Here is a 24,435-nt window from a genome sequence, read left to right on the forward strand (position 1 = left end):
TAATGCCGGGAGGGGGAGGGGGAGGGGGTATGGTCTTGGGAGAGGAGTGAGGTCTCCAAGGTGTCCAGCCTCTGTTCTGAGTGGTCAGTGCCGCTGTTGTGTCAACAACTAAACATTAAGAGTATGACCTCTGGTTAAAGGGGACAAACATCTGTTGGGACTTGTCAGGAGCCCACTGAAGGCTCCTGGGATTCCAGGGGTCTCAGCTCGGCCATCTCATGCCCAGTCCACCAGAGAGGGGATTGTTTTGCAGCCCGCGGGGTGAGATCACACGGGTCAACTACAAAGGATCAGCCCCACCAGGGATCGGCCAGGAGAGGCGCTGCTGGGATCTGACGCTGGTCCAAAGGGACCTGGGCTCCCACACCCTGGAGCCTGCAGGGGATGGGGCTTGATGTTTCTCAGCCACCTCCAGTGCTACATTTCTAGCTTGGCAGGTCTGGGTCATGAACCTGCTTCCATTCTGGGACCCCCTCCCTCCTGCTCAGGCTCATGGCAGCAGAGGGGGGGTGGTGTCCTCAGCACAGCCCCTGTGGAAGCAGGTGCAGCCTAGCATGAAGTAGCTGGGATTTGGAGCCCATCATGCCCAGGTTCAAATCGCAGCTCTGGTAGTTCCGACCTGTGTGACCTTGGTTGAGTCGTTTCCTCTCCTCTCTGAGACTTGGTTTCTTTATCTGCAAAATGAGAAGGATAATAATATTTGCCTCATATAGTGTTGGGAGTATTAAATGAGATTTTTTTTTTTTTTTTTTTTTTTTTTGTGGTACGCAGGCCTCTCACTGTTGTGGCCTCTCCCGTTGCGGAGCACAGGCTCTGGACGCTCAGGCTCAGTGGCCATGGCTCACGGGCCCAGCCGCTCTGTGGCATGTGGGATCTTCCGTACTGGAGCACGAACCCGTGTCCCCTGCATCAGCAGGCAGACTCTCAACCACTGTGCCACCAGGGAAGCCCCTAAATGAGATTTTAAACCTTTAGAGCAGGTAGCAGGCAGAGTGCTGGCCACCCAGGGGTCATCCATCAATAGCTGCTGCTCCTGTAAATAATGTTTTAGTGGAACATATCCAGGCTCATTCATTTGCACATTATCTGTGGCTGCTTCTACTCTAAAATGGTAGAGTTGAGTAGCTGTGACAAAGACTATAAGGCCTGAAAAGCCAAAAAAATGCACTATCTGGCCCTTTACCGAAGTCATTTGTCCACCCATGCCTTGGAGTCCAGCACATAGTGGGAGTTCTTATCTTTTCCTGTTCTTCCACTGACTGCGCCTTGGGCTGCACAGCCTGCTGAAGTGGGGGAAGCAGCCCCAGCCTTTCCGTCTTTGTCCTCTGGTCCCATAAAGATGCACTGTGACTCTTTCAGGCCCTGGAGAACACCCCCGGCCCCACCTGCAGGGAACTCTCTGTCTAGTGGGGGAGGCAGACAAGTCACCATTCACCGTCCACTGTAAGTAAAGTGAGGCAGGGACTGGGGGGAGGTCCAGGAAGGCTTCCTGGGGGAGGTGACATCTGGGCTGGAAGAGGAGCGGGGAGGGTCTAGCCAGGAGGCCAATCGCCACGTGACAGACAGGCCTCACACTGGAAAACGTGGCTCCCTGAGCCAGCCTCCTCACCTCTTAGAGGCTCTTTCCTCATATGAAACGTGGGGTCATTGAACCTCATGGTCCTGTCGCGATAATCAATCTGCAGCCAGGTGCTGGCACGTTGCATGGGTCTCTGCACCGAACCTTAGTTCTCCTCCCTGGTCCTCCTTTCCTAATGCTGGGCAGGCAGATGGTTGGGTTTGTTCTAGCAAACAGCATGCAGAGGAACTGTTTAGCGATTGTCTTTCTCCCTTATCTTGAAGTGGAGGACCTGGGGGAGGCTGGAAGGACGACCCAGAAGGCCTGGGAGGGAGGGTGGCGGGGAGGTGGAGGGAGAAGGTGGAGGGAGGGCGTTCTGGTCCCCAACCCACCCTGGGCTGGCTCCAGAGTCCACGTCCCCCCCGCTGACCTTGGGGATCTCCCTGCCTGCTCCCTCCTCCTGCCCTTGCTCATCTTGGCTAGGATGGAGGGAGGGCGTGTTTAGCAGTTTGAGAAGGTTCCAGTGCCACCCAGAGCCTGTGCTGATAGGGGTGGGGGCAGTGGTATGCTGATAAAAGTTTAACAACAGGCAGAAAAACAAACCAAAAAACCCACCTCAAAACCTAATTTGTAGCACTTGCCCATTTCCACGCTGTACTTAATTCTGTCATGGCTGATTTCAAGCTACCAACATTCCTGAAAATTTAACCGTCGACTCTTGTGAGCTGGTCCAAGCTGGCAGCAGCTCAGCCCAGGTAGGGACTGTGGGGACGTGAGGGTCCTCCCGTGGGGCTGGGGGCAAACCCGCAGAGTGCGGGATGCCTGCCCACGTACCTGAGAGGTGCTGGCTCGGCATCAGTCACACTGGGGTTCTCAGCCTGGCTCTGCCGCTCCCCAGCTGGGTCCCTGAGCTCGTCTTGTGACCTCTCTGAGCCTCAGTTTCCTCATCTATTGAATTAGGTTCGCAACAGCTCCTACACCTCAGGGGATTGTATGGATCTACTAAGATAATTTACATAAGGCACGTAGTGGACGCTGGCCTAATTATGAGCACTCAGTAAATGATGCCTCCACTGCCAGACTGCATCTATTTCTCCATCCGTACACCGGGCTGCTGTTCACGGATCTATTGCATGGGACAGTCCCTGGCACTGGGGATCCACTCAGCGGGTGCTCAGCAGACACTCGCCGCTTCCTCCGTCGGGGCCAGAGGTTGCTCCTCGGCTCATCTGCCTCAGCAGCTGGGGTCTCCAGGCCGGGGTCTTGGCAGCCGATGGCACACAGACAACCAGCTCTTTCTGGTGTCTATTTCACATTATGTTCTGTCAGCACATTGTGTCCTTGGTCCTTTTCTGAATTTCCATTTTACAGATGTGATCACCGAGGCCCAGAGCCGGTGAGCGGCACAGCTGCAGCTGGGGTTTGAGCCCAGGTCTGGCTTTGTTGCTTCCAGAGCTCACCTATGCACAGCACATGTGGGGCTCTGGGCTACGGGAGGTATCGGAGGAGGAGGAAGCTTGTGGGGGTCACGCAGATCTGCCAGGGGGTTCAGAGTGAGGGCTCTGGAGCTTGTGGTGGGAGCTGATTACAAACAAAATGCAGGACTAGACACTGGATAGACGTGGCTGCAAAGGGAACATTATTCCAGGCAGAGGCCCCAGGGTGGGCAAAGGTGTGGAGTCTGGGCTCAGCCGCTGGGTGGAGGGGATGTGAGAAGCAGGGGCCCTACCGAGCGGGAATAGGAGGGAGTTGGCGGAGCGGAGCTTTCTCAGGGCAGTGGGGTCCCTGGAATCCTTGCACTGACGCCACCCTGGCTGAGGAGTGAGGTATAAAACTGTAGCAGCAGAGATTTAGGTTAGATATGGGGGAGAACTTTCCTATTGTGTTGGAAGACACTGGGCAATATTCCCAAAGGATGTGGTGGCATTTTTCCAATCTCGAGATGGTTTGGAAAAACGTAAAGACAGCCAGAGTTCTAGGCTGGCCTCCCTGCAACCTGGGTCAGAGATGGGGCAATGGATCTGTGGTTTCTGGAAGCCTTTGATGCCAGCAGCCTGGCCTCATGTGAACTGGGCTGACTCACCCCTGCTCAAAACCTCCCATGGCTCCCAGTTACCCTTAGCCAATTGCAAGGCCAAAGTCCTCGCTGGGGCCACTGAGGCCCCCCTGACCTGTGCTCTGCTGGCCTCTCCAACCTCACCTGGAGCCACACCCCAACCACTGAACTTCCTTCCATTCTGGATTACGCCTTGTCCTCTGCGCCTCCAGGGCTTTGCTCATGCTGTTCCCTCTGCTTCGGACACCTTTCCCTCCCCTCCCCTTCCCCTTCTTCCCTCCTCGGCCTTTCCTTCTCAGCTCTCGGTCGCCTCCTCCATGGGTGGGTCTGGCACCCCCATCATTTCGCTATGGACTCTCTCCTATAATGGTGGCCCATTAGCCTCCTGCTGGACTGGGAGCCCTGGAGGGCGAGGGCTTTGCCTGCCTTGCTCAGCGTCTGGCACACAGGAGGTGCTCAGTGGGGGTTTGTGGAGGGGGGGTCAGGGTTACTGGCAGAGAGGAGTAGCTGAGGGGAGGTGAGAAGAGCTGGCTCACGAGTTGCTGGGTGCCCCCTGCACGAGGACTCAGCATCGCACAGGCATCAAGGACCCAAGCACGGGGTGCAGAGACCTGGGTTCGAATCTTGCTCCTGCCACCCCCCCCCAAGCTCCCTGACCTCACTGAGCCTCAGTTTTCTCATCTGTGAGCTGGGGGCAGCCCCAGCCGCCCCCTCTCTGGGGCTGCTGTAGGGCCCTTGGGGGCCATGGTGGAGGGTAGCCAGCCTGCGGTCAGCATTCACCGGGTGCCAGTGCGAGGCTGACTGTCCTGCCCTCTCCCTGCAGGTGACAGCCATGTCGGTGAGGGTGCGGTTCCTGTCCTCTGGGGACACAGGGGCTGTGGGGGTCATGGGCCGGAGCGCCTCCTTTGCCGGCTTCAGCAGTGCCCAGAGCCGGAGGATCGCGTAAGTTCTGCCCGGGCTGTGTGTGGGAGGCTGGTTTGAGGGCCAGGGATCGGGGGGCCGGCGGGGGCATCCTCCTCCCATGCCAGTGACCCTGAGGCTCACTCTCATGCCAGGCCTGCAGCGCAGGGTAGTGTGTGTTTGTGTCTGTGTGTCTGTGTATGTCTGTGTCTGTGTGTGTGTGAGTGAGACTCTTGGTGTTGGGAGAAAGCTGTAATTTGCTTCAAATCTGAACAGGTATCACCCTACATGCTCCTGGCAGTTGATCCTGGAAGCTGATCTGCTTGAGCTTATCAGGCCCACTTGGCAGATCAGAAAACTGAAGCTCAGAGGGGCAGAGCTGCTCACCCAAGGTCACACAGCAAGACTGATCCAGAGTTAGAACTTAGTCTCCTAGGGGCCAGGTTAGGACGGAATGTTCTTCTTGTTTGATAGAATGGGAAATAGGGCCACCTGTGACCTGGGGCAAGTGACTTCACCTCTCTGAGTCTGGTTTCCTCATCTGCGAAACGGGGATCACAAATGTCCCTCCCTCATGGGCTTGTCATGAGGGTACAGTGAGGTGACACATGGTGAGCTGCCGGCACATGCTGGCACGAAGTAGGGGCTTGTGGGAAGTTTTCCAAGGAGGAGAGACAGGCAGAGACAGGCCTGGCTAGTACTGACTCTCCAGACGTGAATTCACGGCTGATCTGCGATGTGTTTCTTCCAGCTGCAGGTAATGCCTGGGAGGAAGGTGCGTTTCTGCTCTTGGGGCCACAGCCCTGCCAGCCCAGGCGTGCCGGGCCCCTGGCTCCAGGAATCCTGAGGGCCCCAAACGGCTGCCAGTCTGAACAGCTGTGGTGGACAGGCAGGGCCCTCAGCCAGAGCAGAACCAAATCTCACCCTGGCGTTGCCCTACCTGAAACCCTCCGGAGGTCCCCATCCCACTGAGAGCACAGTCCGGTCCCCACACGGCAGGGTCTGGCTGGCCAGCCTCATCCTGAACCCTGGGCTTTAGCCCCGTTGGCCTCTCTGTCCTCCAGGCCTTTGCACAGGCCCTGCCCTCCCCCTGGAACCCTCCCCACTGCTCTTCACCTGGCCTGGTCCTGCTTAATCTCATCAGGCCTTGGCTTCAAAGCCACTTCCTGGGGGTTGGGGGTGTGGACCACCCGAGCCCGGCAGGCCCTCCTTGTGCTCTTTCCCTAGGGCTCCCCAGCTGCGCGTTAGACCCACCTTCCCCTCCCCACCCCGGCCCCCATCACTGTGAGGCTGGCCCTGCGGTCAGGCCCTCCCAGCTCACTCGCCTTGTCTCAGGGCAGCTCAGCTTCTCAGTTCTGAGGTGTGCCTGGGAGGTGTGGCATCTCAGGGCTGAAATCCTGGAAGCACCCCCTAGGAATCCCTCATTCTTTCCACAAGTATTATGGAGCATTGGCTCTGGTCAGGCCCTGTCCTGGGCTCTGGAGACAGACCCAGGCCCCGCCCTCCTTTCAGGACGGGAAAACGATAAGCCAGTGATAGTCAAGATGGATGCAGCTGGTGGCAGGTGCCCTGAAGGGGTTAAAGCAGGGAGGCAGGAGTGCAGCAGGGGGCTTGGAGGAGGCCCCCAGTGAGGCATGTAGGTGAAGGCACAGAGCAGAGGAGCCCGTGCAGATAGGGTGTGGGCATGGGAAAGCCTTCCAGACGGAGGGGCGGAGGTGCAAAGGCCCTGGGGTGGGAGTGAGCTCTGAGGGACAGAAAGTGGGTGTGCGGCCGGCCTGTGGGACAGTGGTGTAAGCGTCCTGGACCCCTCCTGGGGCTCCTCGCCCTGCCCCCCCCCCGCCACCCCTGCAGGGAATTCTGGAGGATGCCTGGCTTGGACGGGTTCTGAGATTCCTGAGTGGCCTCCACCTGGCCTGGCCCTCTGTAGTCCCCTTGTCCAGGGGTGAGGAAGAAGCTGCCCATGATGGCAGAGAAGCAGCACATCTATTTTTAACTTCCTGTCTCTGTACAGCTCCCAGGGGTCTGGACCCTTGGCTCTGGGGCTGGATGGTCTGGATTGGGTTTCAGGCCTCACCTCTGGCCTTATTTCCCAGGTAATCCAACCAGGCTGAAACACAGCCACACTGCCAAGGTGCTCAGCAGCGGGGGCAGGTCAGGCAAAAATATCCATAGACGGGAGAGCAGCAGAGCCGGGCTCCACTTAGATGTCCCCAACCCTTATCCCTGCCCTGGCACCTGAAGCCCCTTTGACTCTGGACAGGGTTGTTTTTTTTCTTTATTGTGTAATCAAAGAATTCACTTGGGGAAGTAATCTGGTGAGGAAATTTTACGCTAAGGTTGAATGACTGCTATAACAAGGCCACATATAATAAGTATATGATAATATATGATAACATAAGGCCATATATAATAAGGTGGGCAGATGAAGAGGGCCAGGCCCTGATACTGTCCCATTCTGCCCTGACTGACAGGCACGGGCTGCTCTTAACCCCTTCCTGCCATTCCTCAGCCAGGTCTCCCCTCCCTCAGGCTGCCAGGCAGGGACCCTCTTGAGTCAGGAGACCCTGCAAGGTCCTCACCACCTGGGAATTCCTCCACTGGGACGGCTGGGAAGTGTAGGTGTGAAAACTAAGCAGCAGCCCTAGATTTTCAAGGAGAGGAGGCTAGAGAAAGGGGACAGAGAGGAGGGCTAGACCTCAGAGACCTGTATCAGGAGAAACAGGCTAGTACACGTGAAGCACCCAGAGCAGAGCTTGACCTTCGCGAGTGCCGTGTGCGTGTTTGTCATCATCCCTGGGTGTCTAGTACCACCAGATGCAGGAGGAAAGGTGAGCTTACACCCAGCTTTGAGTCCTCACCTGAAATGCGTCCAGTCGGTCCTATTATTTATTGCCCCGCCCCCAGCCCCTCCTACCTCTGGATCCTGCACCTGCAGCAGCCGTGCACCGGGGCCTCCGATAGTGTCTCCCAACGACACCAGGTAGAAGGGCTGGCCTCGCGGCCTCACGTGAGGGCTGGGGCCAGTGGGTCACATGTGCCCATCTGGAAGCTCGTCTGGCATGCCGGGGGATGTTTAATATTGACTGAGTCCTCCCAGAACTGCTGTGACATCCGCCTCTGGAGGTTGCTCTCTACCCTGGTAGCTGTAGCACTGGGCCAGACATGCAACCTGATTCTGCCACCCGGAGGCTCTGCACGTACATCACCGTCCCCGGCGCGGCTGGCCGCCACACCTGCTCTGTTGAACCTCAGACAAGAGCACTGGGTTCAGAGCTTCCCCAGGAGCCGGTGCTAGCAGGCACAGCCACAGAGCGAGGGCGAGGAAGTTTCCAGGTAGACGGAAGTGGGACCCAGCCGAGGGCACGTATCTGCCGGGGACTGTGGGACTCTGGGAGCTGGCAGGTGAGCGGGGCTCCTGCAGCCCCACCTCCAAGCGGCTCGCCCACCCCACCTGCCTGCCTGCCCACCTGCCGGGGACCCTAGCCTGTCTGAAACCCACTTTTCTCGAGGCTGCAGCTCTGCCTGTCCCTGCCAGCCTGCAGATGGCAACTTTGTGGAGGGTGTGTTCCAAGAGGTGGCTGATGTGGCCTCCGGGTGGGTCGGGGAGGAGGGAGCACAGTCCCTGCCTGGGCTTTGCAAAGTGTCACTTGACATATAATATATGAATAACAGCAGCAGCAGGTGCAGGGGTGAGCGCTACTGATGTGATAGGCTTTGTCCCCAGGGCTGCGTGCCCATTACCCAGACTCAAACATCGCCTGATTGGAGGAACCTTCCCTGTTCACCCTTTACATTCATTATCCTGCCTTTGTTTTTATTCTTGGCACTAGGCACTATCTGATATATAATTTTTAAAATTGAAGTATAGTTGCTGTACAATATAACTGATATGTACTTTTAAAAATTACCTTATTAACTTCAGCACATAGATAGCACTTACTCTTTCCTGGGAACTGCTTGAATCTCTTTACATTTATTAACTCATGTAACTCTCACAGCAGCCTTTTCTCTGGTCCCCATTTTATGGATGAGAAAACCGAGGCACAGAGAGGTTCAGTAACTTACCCAAGGTCACACAGCTTATAACTGGGGAAGCCGGAGAGAGACCCCAGCATGTGGTTCCGGAGTCTGTGCTTGCTACCACTTCCCACGGTCTCCCCAGCTGGCAGGGCAGCTCACGAGGGCAGGGGTTTTGTCTGTTTTGGCCACCGTTCTACCCCTGGCTCCTAGAATGGCATCTGGTGTATGACAGGAGCTCGGTAAATATTTGTTGAATGAATGACTATCTCATGACACCTCCGTGGGGCAGGCCCTCTTATTATCCTCCTTTTACAGATGAGGAAACCGAGGCTGCAGTAGATTAAAGACCTGTGTCCTCTGAGGCTAGAATTTGGACATGGGCGGCTGACCAGGAGCTTGTGTCATGATATGAGCTTGGTGAGGCCCCTGAGCTTTCCAGGGCGGGGTTCCAGGTCCTTCCTTGATGCAGCATCCTTGGGACCCAGTTCTCAGCATCCCCGGCCAAGCCCTGAGATCTGTATTTCTGGCACATTGGCCTGTAATGTGGCTGTGCATCCATGTTTTGGGGAACCACGGGGTTTGGGGCTTGATGCCCGACAGCAGGGGTGGACAGGACAGCTCTACTGAGTCAACCACAGGACCCTGTGACCCTGCGTGGAATGTGCAGCGTCTGGTTGGCTTGGAAATACAGCCCAGCCACCTGCCAGGCCTCTTGGGGACCAGGACTTGGCGATGGCCCAGTGGCCCTTCTCCCAGGCCTGGCGAAGGAGCTGGAGCTGTGTCCACTTGCCCCCTGCCCAGCTCTCCAGACCACAAGACCCCCCACTCCCCGCAGACTGTGAACCCTTGAAGGTGGGACACTGGCCCCTTGGCTCCCATCATGTTGCGTGACTCAGAGAAAGCCCCACTCCGTGAGTGTTTGAATGAATGAATGAGCCTGTGCCCTTGATTTTAGACCCTAAAAGGGCAGCAGACTGTGAAGGGCAACCAGGGAGACTCGGCTGGGTTTCTAGCAGGAGGATGTCTCCCAAGTGAAGCAGAAATGGTGAACCCCTGAGAAAGTGGTCCTCCTACTGTGGTCTGAGGACCAACAACAGTGTAGAGCCAATGGACCACCTGCTCCACAGGCTGTCCAGGGCCTGTTCCTTCTCTCTTGTTACTCGGCCATCCCTGTGGGGGGCCCCAGGGCACATGGTTGAAGCTGGCTCTTCAGTGCATCCGAGGAAGATGAGGAAGGAAGGGGGAGAAGTTCTCTTCCAAGGAAGTGGAATATGTTGACTAACCCAGTACTGGGACATGGGTTTGCCTCAGAATGTCCATAGATGCATGCGCGTGTGCGTGTGTGCATGTGTGTATGGTGATTTGTCAGGCTACCTCCCTCCAAAGTATATGTATAAAGAGCAGGGTTGGGGAGATGCCCCCGAGGGAAATTGAGGTGCTATTAACAGAGGGAGAGGAATGGATGTGGGGCAGGCAAAGCCAACAGGTACCCAACCCATGGGTATACCACTGGACTATGATTTGGCCTCCCACGTTGCTTTGCCTGCACAGAGCTTGATGAAGAGCACAAACAGACAGCATTGGCATTTGGGCTGCTTGATTGTATTTCTCACTGTAAGTTAATTTCTCATATCAGGTTAGTGTTAGTGTTCTTTTTTAAAATTTTTATTTATTTATTTATTTTTTTGCGGTATGCGGGCCTCTCACTGTTGTGGCCTCTCCCATTGCGGAGCACGGGCTCCGGACATGCAGGCTCAGCGGCCATGGCTCACGGGCCTAGCCACTCTGCGGCACGTGGGATCTTCCTGGACCGGGGCACGAACCCGTGTCCCCTGCATCGGCAGGCGGACTCTCAACCACTGCTCCACCAGGGAAGCCCCTATTATTCTTTTAATCCTCAAATCCAAGCCCTCATTTGACAGATGAGAAAACTGAGGCCCAGAGAGTCTTGGCAACTTTCCTGAGACCACGCAGCTTGGTGGCAGTGGGGTGAGACTCAGCCAGGTCTCCTGACTCCCTGGGGCTCTGGCCACTGTTCCCAAAGTGCCTGCCACTGAGAAGGGCTTTGTCCAGACCCCTGCTCTGACCGCCCCCCAACCCATCCCTTCTCACAGAAAGTCCATCCACAGGAACTCAGCGAGGTCTCGAGTGCCTGTGAAATCCTCCAAGATGTATGGCACGCTGCGGAAGGGGTCTGTCTGCTCGGATCCCAAGCCCCAGCAAGTGAAGAAGATCTTTGAAGCACTGAAGAGAGGCCTCAAGTAAGGATGGCTGTTCGTTGCCTTTAACAAGTGCTTTCTTTGTCCTCGTCTGCTTGGTCCTCTCTGCCTCTTCCCGGGGAACGTGGGTGGGTCTCTTCTGTAAGAGGCCACAGAGGGAGCTCCTGGTTATCCTTTTAGTCAACAAGCATGTCCTGGGTGCAGCCATGTGCTCGGCCCTGTCCTTGGGCACCAGGGACACAGTGAATACGGCAGGGGGACCCTGGTCTCATGGAGCTCACGGTGTGGAGGGGGAGACGGCAATAAAAAGAAATGTGATCAATACTGTAACTTCCACGAGCCCAGAGGGCCGTGAGGGAGGTGATGGAGAGACAGCATGTGGAAGGCCTGTCACACAGGGTGGGCTGGAGAGCTTCACTGAGGAGGTCCTGATGGTTTCTGAGAAGCAGCCATCATGCTGGCCTCTGGGGGACAAGCATCCTGGGCAGAGGGAACAGCACAGGCAAAGGCCCTGCAGTAGGAGCTTGCACAACAGCTGGAGGTCAGGGTGGCTGGATTCAAGTGAGGAAGAGGCTGACTGATTAACTGAGCAGAAGTGGGAACAGGAAGATTCAGTCATTCCCCATATTTTTATTGAGGGCTTATCAAGTGCCAGGCGCAGGGTACAGGAATGAACAAAACACAAAGACCGCTGCCCCGTGGAGCTGACATCCCAGTGGGGGACACACAGACAATAAACAATATAGAAAAGTAGAATAGAGAGTATGTCAGAGGGTGGTAGCTCCTATGGAGGAAAACAAATCAGGGTAGAAGGTGTGCGGTTGATTTTAAATAAGGTGTTCAAGGAAGGGCTCACTAAGAAGGTGATGTATGAGCAAAAACCTGAAGGGGTGAGCCCTGCAGATAATGGGAGAACATTCCAAGCCAAAGGAGCCACTTGTGCAAAGACCCTGGGGCAGGAGCATGATTGGCACATTAGGGGCACAGTGGGCAGGTCAGCACGGGAGCTGAGGGGGGGGGGAGGGGTGTTCGTGCATTTGTCCAACGGAAGGCTTTTCCTTCTTCCTGGGATGCCCTGCCCTGCCCTCTACCTCTTGTGATCCTGCTCTTCATCCCTCACTAATTAATAATAATAATAATAATAATAACAGCAGCAGCAGCTCTATGGCTTGTTTGGTGCTTCATATACATCGTGTCCTTGATGCCATGAGAGACTCTCTTAGCCTCCTCTTCCAGGCGAGAAACTGAGTCCCAAAGATGGGAAGCATCTTGGCCAGGACCCCACAGCCAGGAAGCAGAGGTGGGGCTCCAGGGCCCAGGCTGCCTGCCCCGCTGTCCCCTGGGCTTAGGGTAAATGTCACCTCCCTCCGGGCCGGTGCCTGGCTCCCTATGCAGGGGTCATCCCACAGTGCGCCCAGCGCTGGGGCTGAGTGGGAACCGGGGATGTGCCCAGAGGGTGGAGGCCTATCTCCAAGGTGCCCCTCTCCCAGGAAAGCTTCTGGTGATTCCTGTGAGGACCGCACATTTGAGACTTGTCTGGGGTCAAGGGCATCTCCTTCCTGGGGAGCCCAACCCCTGAGGAAGCTGTGGTCTGGCAGAAGGTAGTAGTATAAGTGGGCCCAGAGAGGGTGAGTCACCTTCCTGGGGTAAGCCAGCAAATCTACAATGGAGCAGGACGGGACCCCCACCTGGTCCCCACGTCCAGATCTCAGGTTTCATGTCTGAGTCTCTTTTTTGGTGGAAAACACAACATGAAAAGTCCCCTCGGGCCCATGGCTTTTTCTGTGCTTTCCAGAGTGAGTTTGTCAGGCCCCTTTCTGGTCCTGGGCATCCAGACAGCAGGACGGCCTGCCTTTGTCTGTGAGAGAGGTGTGTTCTCTGTAACCTCCCCACGGGCTGGGGTGAAGATACTGGACTCTGGAGGCCACTGCCTGGTTTCAGACCTGGGGTCAGCCTCTTCCCTGCTGTGTGACCCTGTACTGAGTTGCTTCAGGGTCAGTTTGTCCATCTCTAAAATGGGTATACTAACAGTAGCTCCTGTTTGCAGGGCTCTTTGGGGAATTACCTAAGGGGTTCCCCATTTTGTACAGCACTGGGCACACAGCCCTGGGTGTGTGGGATGTGGAGGCTGAGCGAGCTGGGACTGGGCTTCCGGGGGGGGGGGGTGGGCTGAGTCTGCCCTCTGACCCCTGAGCCTGCTGAGCACCCCCTGCTGGTGGCCGTTGCTGCTTCCTCCCTGGAACTCTGCTCCTCTGCCTGTTTTTTTTCCTTTGTCGGCTCCTTTTCCAACTCCTTTTCCTTGTTCTCCTCACAGGGAGTATCTGTGTGTCCAGCAGGCCGAGCTGGATTACCTGTCAGGATGCCACAAGGACACCCGCAGGAATTCCAGGCTGGTGAGACCCCTCCCGGGCCCTTCCCAGGCGAGCAGCCTTGGCCAGGGTTCAAAGACGTACCCTCTTTCACCCCGTTGCCTGCATCACGGGTGTGAATCTCAGTCTCGGAACTCAGAGGCCTAAGGAGCGGGCTTTATTTTTGATGAATGAACCTCACTTGGACCCGGATGAATTTAACCTCACAGACTGGTGGGAAGCTCCCGGCAGCCCCCGGCCCTCACCTGGTGCAGCAGTTCACACATCTTTGGGCCACCTCCCTTTAGTTCTAGAAGTAACTGTAAGGTAGGCGGGTGTACAGAGGGGTGTCTACGTTAGATGGCCCTATTCTGTAGGTCTTGGCCACCTGGGCCCCCTTACGTGATGGCAGGAAACTGGACCCGGCATTGAATCCAGGGTGTGTCACCGTGACCCTGACCCCGTCCTTGATCAACCCTGCGTGGTCCCACAATGTCCAGCGGCTCTGCAGTTTTGCTGCCACCCGAGTGGCATCTTTGAGGCTGCCCTGGGGCCTGTCTAGCCCAGGATTCACCTGCTCTGGGCTTCTGCCACCCCCTTAGCAGAGCCAGATTTAGAAGAAACAAAGACAAAACAAACGCCACAAAAAACCAATACCAAAAACAAACCAAAAAAATAGGATGCCCAGTTAAATTTGATTTTCAGATAAATAACAAATCATTTTTCAGTATGTCCCAGGACATAGTTATACTAAAAAAAAAAAAGTATTCATTGTTTATTGGAAATTTAAATGTGACTGGGGGCCTTGTATTTTTTTTTTTTTGGCCACACTGTGCAGCATGAGGGATCTTAGTTCCCTGACCAGGGATCGAACCCGTGTTCCCTGCCGTGGAAGCGTGGAGTCCTAACCACTGGACCACCAGGGAGTTCCCTGGGTATCTTGCATTTTATCTGCTGGCACTGCCAGGACCCCACTGCTGGGTGCCTGCATCTCTCCAGTGGGGAGGCTCTTTCTTTTGCATCTTGGGGAGTCCCTCCCAGCCCCCTCTTCTCCATCCGGCTGCTGCCTTGTGAAAACCCCTCCTGTCCTTAATTAGAACTTCTGGAAGCAGAAACCAGGAGGCCTTGATGTCCATGGTTTTCTCTAGCTCATTCCAGCACTGCTCCTCCAAGGGCCAAAGCAGAGAGTGGGCCACTGTCTTGATGGAGGGACTGCAGACACGAGGGGGTGGGGAGTGAATCTATCAAAGTCGTGTCCCCCCACCTCTATATCCTGGCCCCAGCAAAGAAGACCTCGGGGATCGACAGGGTGGGAGACGCAGGGCTCCCAGCATGCTGGCCCACTTGGAGAAGGGAAGGCCGGGCAAGCTCAGTCATGCCTTGTCCTTGGTGGGCAGATGGGTCAGCGCAGAGGCGGAAGGAGGCGCTGCCTGGTTCCCGGCCCTTCCGAGCACTTGCCGAGCCTCCCTCTCTTGTGGGTGTGGCTGTTCTCACATCCTCCGGTCTCTCTCTCTCTCTCTCTGTTCTAGAAGTAACTCTAAGGAACGCAAGGTTTGTGTAAAGGTCTGTATGTGTTAGCTACTCCCATTTCATAGGTGGGCACACTGAGGCAGGGAAGGGGCAACAGCTGCACTGGGGCCACCCAGAGGGACGATGCACCTGGGGTCCGGTTCTCAGTTTCTGAGAAGTTGCTGTGCAGTTACTTTTCTTTCCAAAGCCTTGGGAACTTTCCTATTTCTTAATTTCTTGCATAGAGTTTTTTTGTGTGTGTGTTTTTAAAAAATATTTATTTATTTTGCCTGCGCCAGGTCTTAGTTGCAGCACTAGGGATCTCTTAGTTGAGGCATGCAAATTCTTAGTTACGGCATGCATGCAGGGATCTAGTTCCCTGACCAGGAATTGAACCGGGGCCCCCTGCATGGGGAGCGCGGAGTCTTAACCACTAGACCACTAGGGAAGTCCCCTCACATAGAGTTTTAATTTCATAATCCTACACGTACAATGTCACATAAATGCATACGTAGGAAAACAGACGTTGGCAGGGGGTTAATCCATCTTTTCCTTCTTGCTCGACTGGCCCCCGTCCGCAATCTTCTCTGTCCCACCGTGTTTAGCCCTTGAGGACAATCTAGTCTTTATCTTTCCGTATTTTCCTCCCTGGTCACATAATCATGGAAATATACAGATTGTGCATATAGAGTGGTTTGGTTAACAGTTGTCTTACAAAAATGAAATCACAACTTACGTACCCTCCCACATCTTAGTCCTTCTCCTTAGTGGATCGTCAACCTTGTGGAAGTTCGTCCAGGCACAGATATAGTGCCTATAACCCACGTGGGCAAAGCAGAGCCTGTTTTGGACATAAAGTTTATCCGAACACAGCCCACACCCATCATTTACATATTGCCTGTGGCTGCTTTCATGCTCCAACAGCAGAAACCATATGGTCTGCAAAGCCTGCAATATTTACTATCTGGCCCTTTGTACAAAGATTCCCCCACCCCGACAATATATTCTTTTCATTGGCTACACCGTGGCCCCCTGCAAATCCGGATGGACCAGTCTGGATTTGCAGTTTCCTTAGACCTGAACTCCTGGGTGGTGCTGGCTGCCTCTCCCCACTCTCAATTCCTCTGGTCATGGCTGAAGTCACCCCTTAAATAATCAAATTGCACTGGTTCCCCTCTTGTTGAGTTTACACCGTCCTTTACCCTTCATAACTACCCTGTGGGGTGGGTGCTGTTGGTACCCCACTTTACCTAAGGAAATGGAGGCTCAGAGAGGTAGAGAAACTTGCCTGGGACACACAGCTGGCAAATAGAGTCAGGCCTAGAGTTGCCTCACCCAAAGCCCATGTGTTTACTCATTCTTCTTGCTTGGCCTGGACCACAGCTTGCTGACTGCAGGCCTCAGAGGACGGAGTGGCCGCTGGCTTTTTGTCCTCTGAGCTCAGGCGCCCCTGGGATGTAGCCTCATGGGTCTTGGAGGAGCACTGGAGTCCTGACTCCCTCCTTCCTCTCCTCCCCTGCAGGCTTTCTATTATGACCTGGACAAGGTGAGGGAAACTCCTGTCTGCACGTGGTAAGCAAGGTGGGCCGTGGCTGGGCCTGGCTGGATGAGAATAACATCTTCGCTTGCGTTCCATCCTCCTGGCCGTCCCGTGGGAGGAATACTTGGGTTTCCTCCCCACTTTACAAGTGGGGAAACTGAGGCTCAGCGATACGCCTTCTTTAGGGATGGTGAGGGGCTGGCCTGGCGTTGAGCGCAGCTCTGTGTCAGTACCTGGAGGAGGGTGGCAGGGGCTCGGGGGGGAGTGTGGGCAGGCTACTTTTGAAGCATCTTCTCTTCTTCTGGGAGAAGCAAACACGCTCTGTGGAAAGGCACATTCGGAAGATGGAGTTTCACATCAGCAAGGTCAGCCTGGCTTCGGGGGTGTCTCTCGGCTTGCTGGGCCTCTGCTGGGTTGGCAGTTGGGGGGCGGGGGCTGGAGGGAGGTTCTCTGGGTGCCAGGTGGCTGGAGAGAGCCGAGGAGGAGCAGGGCCTGCAGGGGCTGAGCCCTGAGATGGGGTTAGGGGGTTGGGGTTAGAGGGCTGGGAATGTTGAGTCCCACCACCCGATCATACAGATGGGATTGTAGAGGCCCAGAGAGGGACAAGGATTGGCCCAGGGTCGCACAGCAAGTGCCTTAAGCTTTATATTCTGCAAACTCTCCCATGAGCTTGCTCTACTGCCCCAGGAGCCCAGCGGGTGGACAGAATATCACAAACCCACCTTCCCTGTTTCACAAATGAAAAATCGGGCGGGGAGAGGGGAAGCGATGCACCCACCCGCCCAGTTCACTGGTTTTTACTGTGCACCCGCTGGGTGCCAGCGTCTGCCAGGTGCTGGGGATGCGGAGCGGACGAGGCAGACGTGGTCCTTGCCCCGCGGGCGCACATTCTGCGGGGGGGTGGGACCGCCGGGGTGGGGTCGGCAGCTCAGGGGCGAGTGACTGGCAGGCCGGGGCCCGGGCCCCGCCCCTCGGCGTGGGCCGCGCCCACTGGCCCGTGCGCCCCGCAGGTGGAGGAGCTTTACGAAGGCTACTGCATCCAGTGCCGCCTGCGCGACGGCGCCTCCAACATGCAGCGGGCCTTCTCCCAGTGCCCGCCGAGCCGCGCCTCCCGAGAGAGCCTGCAAGAGCTGGGCCGCAGCCTGCAGGAGTGCACCGAGGTGGGCGGAGGTGGCGGGCAGCGCCGCGAGGGGCGGGCCGGTCTTGGGGCTCCCTGGGCCCTGAGGAGGCCTCTCTCTCTGCCCGGGGGCCTCTGTCTGGCAGGGTCTGTGCGTCCCCCGTGGCCGAGCCCGGGGGGCAGGCGGTGAGCCACCTTGTGTGGGGCTTTGCAGGACATGTGGCTCATCGAGGGGGCCCTGGAGGTTCACCTGGGCGAGTTCCACGTCAGGATGAAAGGTAACCGAACAGGGCTGAGAGTGGCTGGGCAGGGGCCGGTGTAGAGGCCTTCTCCGGGACCCTGGGGCTTGTGCGGAGGGTTGGTCAGGATCCCGGGGGTCCAGGCCCAGCCCTCGTTTCCACTCCTGTGACTTGTGACCTCGGGCAAGTCCTATCCCCTGAGTTGAAAGTGAGGGCCCAGGCCTGTCCACTGTCATCATGATGGCCCCCCACCCCCCAAGCTGATACCCACCCTGTGATGGGGGGGCTCCCCGTGTGAGGGCCTGTGACCCATGGGGCCGGGACACAGGAGAGTGGCGAAGAGATTAGCCCGTCTCTGTGTTCCAGGCTTGGTGGGCTACGCACGCCTCTGTCCGGGAGACCAGTATGAGGTACAGCCACGCTCCGGGCGGGATCAGTCCTCAGGGCTCCCCACCAGGCCTTTGGGGGTTGGGCGCTGCTGGCAACCAGGGCCCCAGCTGGGTTTCTGTCCCCGCCCCGCGCCGGTTGGCAGGGAGGGCCCCCAGGCAGGGGGCAAGGGGGGCGGCTGACCCCTCCCTCCGTGGGTCTGGCCCACAGGTGCTCCTGCGCCTGGGCCGCCAGCGCTGGAAGCTGAGGGGCCGGATCGAGTCTGACGACAGCCAGACCTGGGACGAGGAGGAGAAGGCCTTCATCCCCACCCTGCACGAGAACTTCGAGATCAAGGTGGGTGGGGCTTAGGGGCGGGGTCGGGGCGCAACGGGGTGGGGGGCTTGGCTCCGACACCACCCACAACTCCCCATCCCCCCAGGTGACAGAGCTTCGGGGCCTGAGCTCCCTGGCGGTGGGCACAGTGACCTGCGACATCACCGACTTCTTCACAACCCGGCCGCAGGTCATCGTGGTGGACATCACAGAGCTGGGCACCATCAAGCTGCAGCTGGAGGTGCTGTGGAAGTGAGTCGGGGTAGCCGCCTCCCCCTGCCCGGGGCCCGCTGCCCAGACGGGAGGCCGGCCCCAAACTCCCACCCAGAGAGGAGGGGGCGAGGTGGGGGGGGAGGGGGCTCGCCGGCTCCCCCTGGTGGCCTGACCACGCCCTAGCATCCACCTTGGGCAGCCCTGCCCTCATCCTGCCCCCCAGACAGGCTGGGGCCCAGACCCTTCCCTGCAGCCCTGCCCACCCCACCGCCCCCGCCCCTCTGAGCTTTGATTCCCTTCTCACTTTTGACCCAGTGGCTGTTAAAGACCTGGCTGGGGACTTCCCTGGTGGTCCATTAGTTAAGACTCCATGCTCCCAATACAGGGGGCCCCGGTTGGACCCCTGGTCAGGGAAAAAGATCCCACATGCTGCAGCTAAGAGCCCGCATGCCGCAGCTAAGATCCCGCATGCCGCAGCTAAGAGTCCGCATGCTGCAGCTAAGAGCCTGCATGCCGCAACTGCGACCCAATGCAGCCAAATAAATAAATATTTAAAAAAATAAATTAAATAAAATAAAGACCTGGGCTGGCCAGGACCCTTTCCAGCAGCCTCCTGGGCTGGGCTCCCGGAAGAAGCCTGCCTCTGCCCAGGAGGACTGGCTTTGCTGTGCCCACCTCATTCCCTGCTGACCCCTGCCACCCATCAGGCATAACGCCGAGCGGTCACCTTGAGTCCTCCCTGGGCCACAGCCCACAGCCCCATGGATGGGGGACACGCGTGAGAACGACCCCTGCCCAGGTGGGGCTCTCCACCGTGCATGCCATTTCAGTGATCGCTGGTGGTTTCCACAGGTTTTGTTTTTGGTAGCAGAGCTCTTTCTCCCAAATGAAACCTTGGGTTTCGAGGAAATTCCCTTCTCCTCATTCCCCAGGGCAGGTGCTGCAGGAGCAAAGGGGCTGAGACGCACTTCCTCTACTCTGGTGCTTCTTGGGACCAGTTGGGGCCAGTCTCTCCTTCCTCCCTGGGGTGGGGTCCGCGCCGGGGTCACTGGAGCCACTGCTCTCTCTCCGGTGAGCTGGGTGAATTTGGACAAGTGACACCCCAGCTTCAGTGTCTTCATCTGTTTAGCGGGGCTGAGCGCGCCTCTCAAGTGTACGGGGCAGGGGGTGGCCCAGTGCCATGCAGCCCCAAGCCGGGCAAGTCCAAGGACCCAGGTGTCCCGCTGGCCCGCAGCTGCCCTGGGCAGGCAGGAAAGGTGTCCAGGCAGTGCCTCTGAGCCTCAGGCCCTCGTGGCCGGGCTGGGCCCCAGATGTTGCGAGCTAGGCCTGTGTGCAGGGAGGCAGGAGGCAGGGAGGGCTGACCCATGCCTGCCTGCTCCAAGGGCAGGCGAGGGCCGGGCTGACGCATCCCTTCCTCACCGTGGATCTGCAGCCTTCCCTGTGACCGTGACTGGCGACCCCTGCCCGATGAGGAATCTGAGGGGGGCAGTGACGTGGCTAACCCAGGAGACGGCAGAGCTGAGTGTCCACCTCTGGTCTGCTGAGCTTCTCGAAAGGGCTCTAAAGGGGGCTGTCATTCACCTGTGTGGTGGCCGAGTGACCATCTGGCTAAGGGCGCTCAGGGCAGCGGGCCTCTGAGAGACGTTGCTAGAAGGGTTGAGAACGTGGATTTGGAGTCCCTCGGCTGTGCCTGCCCCTCCCCGAGCCTCCATCTCCTGGGTCCTGTCTGTGCTCCAGTGTCCTCCAGCCATCGATGACACCCTGGCCTCTGCTCTCCTCCAGCCCGTTTGATACCGAGAGCTTCCTGGTGTCGCCCAGCCCCACGGGCAAGTTCTCCGTGGGCAGCAGGAAGGGCTTCTTGTACAACTGGACACCCCCGAGCACCCCCAGCTTCCGGGAGAGATACTACCTGGTGAGTGAGCCTCACCGGACAGGGATGCCATGGTCGAGCTGGGATCGGGGGTGGGGGGGACTCCCCAGGGGCCAGCACGTGGGGCTGGGCTGAGCAGCAAGCTTTGGGCTTGGCCTCCCTTGTTTGGGGGTTATCCTGGGTGTTTTTCTGTACTTCTTCTTTCTCGCAGCCAACTCCTCCATTCTGGGGCCTCTGGACTTGGTTCTGGGCTTGGCTGGTTCTTCTGGATGCCTGGGATGGGGTTCTCTGGATGGTTCTACCACCCCAGCCATGACCTTGGCCTCCAGTCTGTTTTACCCTTTAGTATGGGTTTCCAGTAGGTAATACCTTGACATCCTGTACAGTAAAATATCTCTTTCCTGTGGCCTCCAGGGACCTGGGTCCCCTCTTTAGCACTGACTACTCTTGTCACCTTCCTCCATATTCCTCCAGAGATACTCCGTGCCGTCTGGGAGCAGATGCATCTTCCCCAGCCTTTCTCCCACAGCAGCCCTTAACCTAGTGATGTACTGGACACTGTCATTCCCAGAGCGCTCCTCATTCTTTGTTTGCACCATGCAGCATTCCACATTTGGCTAAAAATCGCACTTTATTTAACAAGATATTGAGGTTCAGTTATTTGCTGTTACCAACGATGGGGCTGTAAATAACCTGGCACACACGTCATCCTGCATGTGTTCAAGTATCTTCCCAAAGCAGGTGCCCCAGTGAGGGTCCAGGGACAGAGACAAAAACAAGGACATTCTCTCAAGCCCAGAGGGAGGGTGATGCTGAGCTGGATGAACCTGTCTCCCGCCTCTGGACCTTAGGTGGGGAAGGCAGCTTTACATGAGCTGGGCAACTTGTGCATTTAGAGGAAACGTGATTGTCTGGCCAGGGTGGTCCCAGTGTTCTTTGGTTAAAAAGTCACCTATGGTTAAGAGCATGGGCTCTGGAGCCAGATGGCCTGGGGTCCAAATTCTGTCTGTGCCTTTCATCTGCTGTGTGACCTTGGGCAAGTCATTCAACCTCTCTGGACTTCAATTTCCGTATCAGAGAAATGAGAACAACAGCACCGCCCTGATGGGGCTTTGTAAGGGTTAAGTGACTTAGTTAATGAGGAGTGCTTACAAAAATGCCTGGCAAAAACAGATGGTGCTGTCGGAACATCAACCATTATTATTGGGCTGGTTGGTGAGGGGGAGGGGTTCGGGTTATGTCAGCTTGCCTGGATTAAAACTCTCACTTTGATCCTCGCCTGTGTGGCCTGAGGATGAGCCAGTGCCCACCCTCAGGGAGGTGTGGTGACGGTTAAATGAGGTCTGCCTCAGAGACGGGGGCTGGAAAGGGGTGCATCAGAGGGGTGATGAGGGGTAAGGGCAGAGAGGTGCCAGGCTCTTATCAGCACTTCCAGGCTGCCCGTCACCTTGGTGGACCTGTCATCCTGAGAATGTGGGTATGCAGAGCAAGGGTCTGTGGGGGAAGCCCTCTGGGGGCCTTGCTGTGATCCCTGGGGCGGCTGGTGAGGCTGCTCCTGCCTCCCCCTCTCCAGTCTGTCCTGCAGCAGCCAGCACAGCAAGCCTTGCTGCTGGACAGGCCGAGGGCCACCTCCATCCTCAGCTGCCTGTCCGACGGTGACCTTCGGGGGCCTGGCCTGCGGAGCCGGAGTCAGGAGCTGCCTGAGATGGACTCCTTTAGCTCCGAGGACCCCCGAGACACTGAGACCAGCACAACAGCATCCACCTCGGACGTGGGCTTCCTGCCCTTGGCCATTGGCCCCAACACCTCCATTGAAGAGGGGGTCCAGGAGGACCCCCCACCCCTGGGCCTCCTGCCAGAGGTGTTCCACCTGGCGGAAGGCTCGTTTGTGGAGCAGCCTGGGTGGAGAAATTTGGGAGTAGATAGCCTCGACCTGCCACGGGGCTCCCCCTTCCGCAACCACGTGATCCCCGGAGGCCAGGAAGGCCACGATGAAGCAGAAACTGAGGATGGAGTGGATGGGCCCGGGGTGCCCCTCGAGAGGCCCCTGCAGGATGTCCTGGATTTACTGAGGTCCATGGACCCTGCCCCGCCCCAGCTCCGGGAGCTGGAGTACCAGGTCCTCAGCTTCAGGGACCGGCTGAAGGTACGTTTACTCTTTGCTGGGCGGAAGCCCTGCTTTGCTGATGGTGTGACAACTGGGAGTGAGATTCTGGGGCAGGGAGCCTGGGCCAGCATCCTGGCCTCACCCCCGTGTAACCCAGGTGGGCGATGTCTCCTCTCTGGGCCTCAGTCTGTTCATCAGTCCAGTGGGTGTAACAATGGCGCTCAACGAGCTGGGAGGAGGATTATAAGAGGAAGTCGGGGCTCATAGTGGATAACTTGCTCCACGTCAGGCCAGATCCCAGCCCCATCTCACATCTTCTGACCTGGATGGGTGGGGCTGCGGCTCAGCTTTAAGATCCCCAATTTGGGGCATTCTCAGGGTCAGAGCGGGCACTGTGGGAGGCCCCTCACAGCCACACACCCCCCACCAAGACTTCTCCACAGGGCCCACGCCAGGGGCTGTCCTTGGAGGGCTCTCAGAGGTGCTGGCCTGGGCAGATGATTCTGTTTTTTTGGTTTACATATACAGATGTACGTAAGCTAAAATGTATACTTATATATATATACATACGGCACATATATACAGCATATATACATACAGCCCCTACTTAGACATCAATTTTCTTTTTGGCCGTGCCCCAAGGCTCGTGGGATCTTAGTTCCCCAACCAGGGATCGAACCCGTGACCCCTGCAATGGAAGCACGGAGTCCTAACCGGACCTCCAGGAAGTCCCCATACATCAATTACTTTATGGAACCACTGTCCTATGTGTTCAGTTCACTGGCACTGAAATAGTTTAACAGCTCTCTTCAAAATTCGTTTCGGTTATTCCAGCTCTGACCCCACCCCCAACATTACAGTTCAGCACAGGTGAAAGTTTAATTTTTCACTTTATATCTAGTAACTTTAAAAACACGTTCGCTGTTTACCACTGCTGTGGTCTTTAAAAAGGACCTGCCAGAAAATTTCAAGAAAAAAATGTAAGAAGTAACGTCACCCTTTTTGTATTTCTTAGCGGCGTTAGTATGTAGAGCCATTCGGGTCGGCACGCACGCAGCTTCTGTCACATACTTGTATTTTGAAAAATACACTTTGCATAAACAACCTAAAGTAATACCGCAATAGGACAATAATTTTAAACATCTTTGAGGAACTTTTTTTTTTTTTTTTTTTTGGGCAAACCAAGTTAGAACAATACAGATGATTATAGGCTATGGTGTTTAGTTTGACTTTTTCAAGAGAAATTATACACATAGGTATAGGTGTATAAATACACCTATTTATATACATGTGTGTATGTGAGGATTTAATGAGGATTTAATTTAATTTTATTTATTTTTAAATTTTAAATTTATTTATTTATTTTTGGCTGTGTTGGGTCTTCGTTGCTGTGCGAGCGCTTTCTCTAGTTGCGGCGAGCGGTGGCCACTCTTCATCGCGGTGCGCGGGCCTCTCACTGTCGCGGCCTCTCTTGTTGCGGAGCACAGGCTCCAGACATGCAGGCTCAGTAGTTGCGGCTCACGGGCCCAGCTGCTCCGCGGGATGTGGGATCCTCCCAGACCAGGGCTCGAACCCGTGTCCCCTGCATTGGCAGGCAGATTCTCAACCACTGCGCCACCAGGGAAGCCCGAGGATTTAATTTTATACGTGTGTATATATATTTATATACACGCAGTTAATTCTCACTATTTACAGATTCTGTTTTTGCGAATTCATCTACTTGCTAAAACGTGCTCGTGATGCTTTCGTGGTCATTCAGAGGCACGTGCAAAGGGGCAGATAATTGGAGTCACCTGATGTGCAAGTTCCCAGCTGAGGCTGAAGGAGATGACGCTCTTCCTTCTTTTCTCAGCTCATACTGTACCCAAGTGTCCTTTTCACCGAATATTTAGTGCTACGGTTTCCACATTTCTGTACTTACTTCTGGTGATTTCGCTGTTCGAAACAGCGCCCAGGTGCCAGGCTGAGGTGCTGGCCAGTGTTCCTGATGTGCCTTATGGAGGAAATGTGTGTGTTGGATAAGCTGTGTTCAGGCGT

General features: G+C 56.3%; 1 protein-coding gene across 1 annotated transcript in view; it reads left to right on the forward strand.

Annotated features, from left to right (window-relative positions):
* Window positions 1–4,443: 4,443 nt before the first annotated feature.
* RIPOR3 (RIPOR family member 3) overlaps window positions 4,444–24,435 on the forward strand; it is a 28,379-nt gene continuing 8,387 nt past the window's right edge. The window contains exons 1-12 of the mRNA XM_060078649.1: window positions 4,444–4,556; window positions 10,649–10,795; window positions 13,068–13,146; window positions 16,133–16,156; window positions 16,462–16,515; window positions 17,161–17,310; window positions 17,482–17,545; window positions 17,873–17,916; window positions 18,104–18,229; window positions 18,315–18,460; window positions 20,204–20,333; window positions 21,865–22,437. Coding sequence (XP_059934632.1) covers window positions 4,447–4,556; window positions 10,649–10,795; window positions 13,068–13,146; window positions 16,133–16,156; window positions 16,462–16,515; window positions 17,161–17,310; window positions 17,482–17,545; window positions 17,873–17,916; window positions 18,104–18,229; window positions 18,315–18,460; window positions 20,204–20,333; window positions 21,865–22,437 — 1,647 coding nt within the window. The 5' untranslated portion in view covers window positions 4,444–4,446. The remainder of the gene's footprint in view (window positions 4,557–10,648; window positions 10,796–13,067; window positions 13,147–16,132; window positions 16,157–16,461; window positions 16,516–17,160; window positions 17,311–17,481; window positions 17,546–17,872; window positions 17,917–18,103; window positions 18,230–18,314; window positions 18,461–20,203; window positions 20,334–21,864; window positions 22,438–24,435) is intronic.

This window comes from Mesoplodon densirostris, chromosome 16 (assembly GCF_025265405.1).
Source record: "Mesoplodon densirostris isolate mMesDen1 chromosome 16, mMesDen1 primary haplotype, whole genome shotgun sequence".
NCBI lineage: Eukaryota > Metazoa > Chordata > Mammalia > Artiodactyla > Ziphiidae > Mesoplodon > Mesoplodon densirostris.